Source organism: Austrofundulus limnaeus, unplaced genomic scaffold, assembly GCF_001266775.1.
Source record: "Austrofundulus limnaeus strain Quisiro unplaced genomic scaffold, Austrofundulus_limnaeus-1.0 Scaffold1555, whole genome shotgun sequence".
Lineage (NCBI taxonomy): Eukaryota > Metazoa > Chordata > Actinopteri > Cyprinodontiformes > Rivulidae > Austrofundulus > Austrofundulus limnaeus.
This window is the reverse complement of record NW_013953957.1, coordinates 30373-33488: the sequence shown is the minus strand read 5'-3', so window position 1 is coordinate 33488 and position 3116 is coordinate 30373. Positions and strand designations below refer to the sequence as shown.

Genomic DNA, 3116 nt, shown 5'->3' with positions numbered 1-3116 from the left:
AACATGGTACCGTTTGATGGTACATACAATGGTACTGAAACATGGTACCGTTTGATGGTACATACAATGGTACTGAAACATGGTACCGTTTGATGGTACATACAATGGTACTGAAACATGGTACCGTTTGATGGTATATACAATGGTACTGAAACATGGTACCGTTTGATGGTACATGAATAGGTTCTCGGTAGTACCGACAGAATTCGGTCTGTACTTTAAAAAGTATTGAATTCAGTACCCATCCCTAGTGACATACAAATCATCTTTGGTAACATCCTTTTTTCATTTTAATAAAAGTCCTTTATCGTTCAGCACTTCATGTGCCAAATAATTCTACAAATATTCCTTATAAGAGACATTTTACTGTACGTTTCATCCAAAAGTCTGAAAAGATATTTCTGTTAATACAACTGACAGTTAATAATTTTAAGAGCAGCTCGTTCAGTGGCAGTTTTGCGATGATATAATTTTAGCACAGCATTGTCAAATGCGTGCCACAACCTAAAGGAGACAAGATTCTCCGCAAAATCTTTGACCCACAACGGCTCATTTTTGTAGCGTAGTGTTAGCATTACTAGAGGTGTAATGTTGCTCAGCTACGGTGGCCCATCAAGTCCAAAAAAGTGTTTGTTTCCTGTAGTTGGTTCGGTTCAAGGCCTGTCTGTATTCACACCAGAAGGGGACCGAGACCACCTAAAAAATGGGTTTCAGTCGGGTTATTTGATCCACACCAGTTTACTTGAGTGTATTCACACCTGTACAAGGTCCAGACCAACAGAGGAAATGAACCCGGGTCAGTTTAAAGTGGACCAAATGTGTCAGGTGTGACTCCACCCTGTAATTAATATAACTTCAGTTATTTAATGTCATGTTTCTGGAGAACTGAGCTCTGTTTGATGTTTCAGGTCCAGATGACCGAAAACCTACAGAGTTTCTGATTGTTGATGGACAGAAATATGCTGTTGTTGGGTAGGTATCCCTCCCTGGTGCGCAATGTGTGCTGTTACTGAAAGACTCAATGATGGGGACAGGGATAAAGCTTCATTTATATGAACTGTACACCAAGTTCATTTGTACGAAAATAGAGTAAGAGAAAAAATATTTGTTTATAAAGTATTTTCAAAGTCCTTTTTTTTTCCAGGACAGTTTTACTGCTGATTCGGATGTTTCTAGAATACTGTCAGTGTGTGAACGACATCCCATCCATCGCCACCGACATGCTGACACGTCTGTCAGACCTCCTTAAAGTAAGACCCCCACACTTCCCCCCATAGAATGCTATCAGCTCATGTCACATATCAGTTACACACAAACTCCCAAAGGTATCTCTGAACCACAGTACATGTTTATTATGTTTTTGACCATATTTACAGCGTGTACATTTCTTGCATTAATAAAACTAACACTGGATTTTTAAACTTTTCTGATGTTATATGACTACAGTTAGTGAGGACAGAAAGTCCTGATTCAAACATCATTTACAACATTTGTCTTGTACAGGTCAGTGAATAATTAGTTTTATTGTTGTTGTTGTTGCAGTACTTCAACTCTCGCAGCTGCCAGTTGGTTCTGGGAGCCGGAGCTCTGCAGGTTGTTGGCCTTAAGACCATCACTACAAAAAACCTGGGTATCTGCAACAAAACTTTATTTTGTTACTTAGCCCGACCTGTGTGACTCGTTAAAAACAAACTGGAACACTGACTTTTTGGATGTCTTCCTGCAGCATTAGCGTCCCGCTGTCTTCAGCTGGTGGTTCACTACATTCCCATCATCAGAACTCACTTTGAGACCAAACTGCAGCCCAAACAGTTCAGTGTTCTCAGACACTTTGACCACATCACCAAGGTAACAAAGACAACTCATATATACTGGAGGAAACATGCTTGAAACCCCTAAAGGCTTGTGATTTGTTGGAGGTTTAGTAACTCAGGCTGTTTGCTGTTTTTCAGGACTACAATGATCACATCGCAGAGATCTCTGCCAAGCTGGTGGCCATCATGGACAATCTGTTTGAGAAGGTTTTATCAAAGGTGAATAGCTTTAAGAATGGTCACATCTTCAGGATGGCTGACTCTAACCCTAACCCTAACCTGACCTTGATGTTTTCTTTCCAGTATGAAGTGAAGGCTCCAATGCCTTCAGCCTGCTTCAGAAATGTCTGCAAGCAGATAGCAAAGATGCATGAAGCTATTTTTGATCTTCTGCCTGAAGAACAGACACATGTGAGATTCTGAGCTCAGACTTTATTCATCCTTAACATCTAGAGTCTCTGCATGGTCTCTAAATAAGGCCTCAGTTGTGCTGTAATAATGTTTGTCTGCACAGATGCTGTTTCTGAGGATTAACGCCAGCTTTAAGATGCACCTGAAAAGACAGCTGGCACGACTTGGTGTCATTAATGATGGAGGACCACAACATGGGTAAAACAACCCACCGTACATCAACACTTAGGGCTGTCACATTATAAACTCACTGTTTGATCAAAGACTGACAGGATAGCTTTCTCAGCAGGAAATATGATGGAGGTATTTAAGGAGGACCCATCATGGGGGACTTGGAACAAGTTAGGATGCATCTGTGGGCTATACAAAACATGTTCGTTTTGTTATATTTAATTCACAAAATTAATCTCAGTGAGATTTCACATTTTCAGTTCTGCATGTTCTGAGCTCTACTGAGACCCTAAAGGGACATGGAATGGGAAAAAAACCATCTCGTGCGCACCATTTAGTCAGGGCTCTAGACTAACTTTTTGCACTGGTTGCACCGGTGCCACTAACATTTTTTCTTAGGTGCACCCATATTTTCAACCACGTCACATTTAACATCAGTTTTACAGGTTATTTTTTTAATCACTGTTCATTAAGGCAACATTAACTTGAAAATAATTAGTTAACAATCTAGTAAACATGAAGCTCTTTATTTGAACCAGAATTGTTGACATTTAACTTACTGAAAAGTATTTAAAGTGATAAAATTCTAAGTGCAAATGTTTAAGAGCTTATAAACACCTTAAACATTTCATGGTTAAATTTTTTTTTAGACACAAGCCCCTCAGATGGACAACTATGGATCTTTGGCCTTGGATAAACCAGAATGATGAACAGAGAATA

General features: G+C 39.6%; 1 protein-coding gene across 1 annotated transcript in view; it reads left to right on the top strand.

Annotated features, from left to right (window-relative positions):
- The window catches only part of vps54 (VPS54 subunit of GARP complex), a gene marked incomplete at its 5' end in the record, with an annotated part of 44055 nt that overhangs the window by 31912 nt on the left and 9027 nt on the right, over positions 1 to 3116 (top strand). Inside the window, 7 exon segments of the mRNA XM_014032842.1 lie at positions 909 to 972; positions 1145 to 1250; positions 1543 to 1630; positions 1727 to 1848; positions 1953 to 2033; positions 2118 to 2225; positions 2329 to 2423. Of these exon segments, the coding sequence (XP_013888296.1) occupies positions 909 to 972; positions 1145 to 1250; positions 1543 to 1630; positions 1727 to 1848; positions 1953 to 2033; positions 2118 to 2225; positions 2329 to 2423 (664 nt within the window).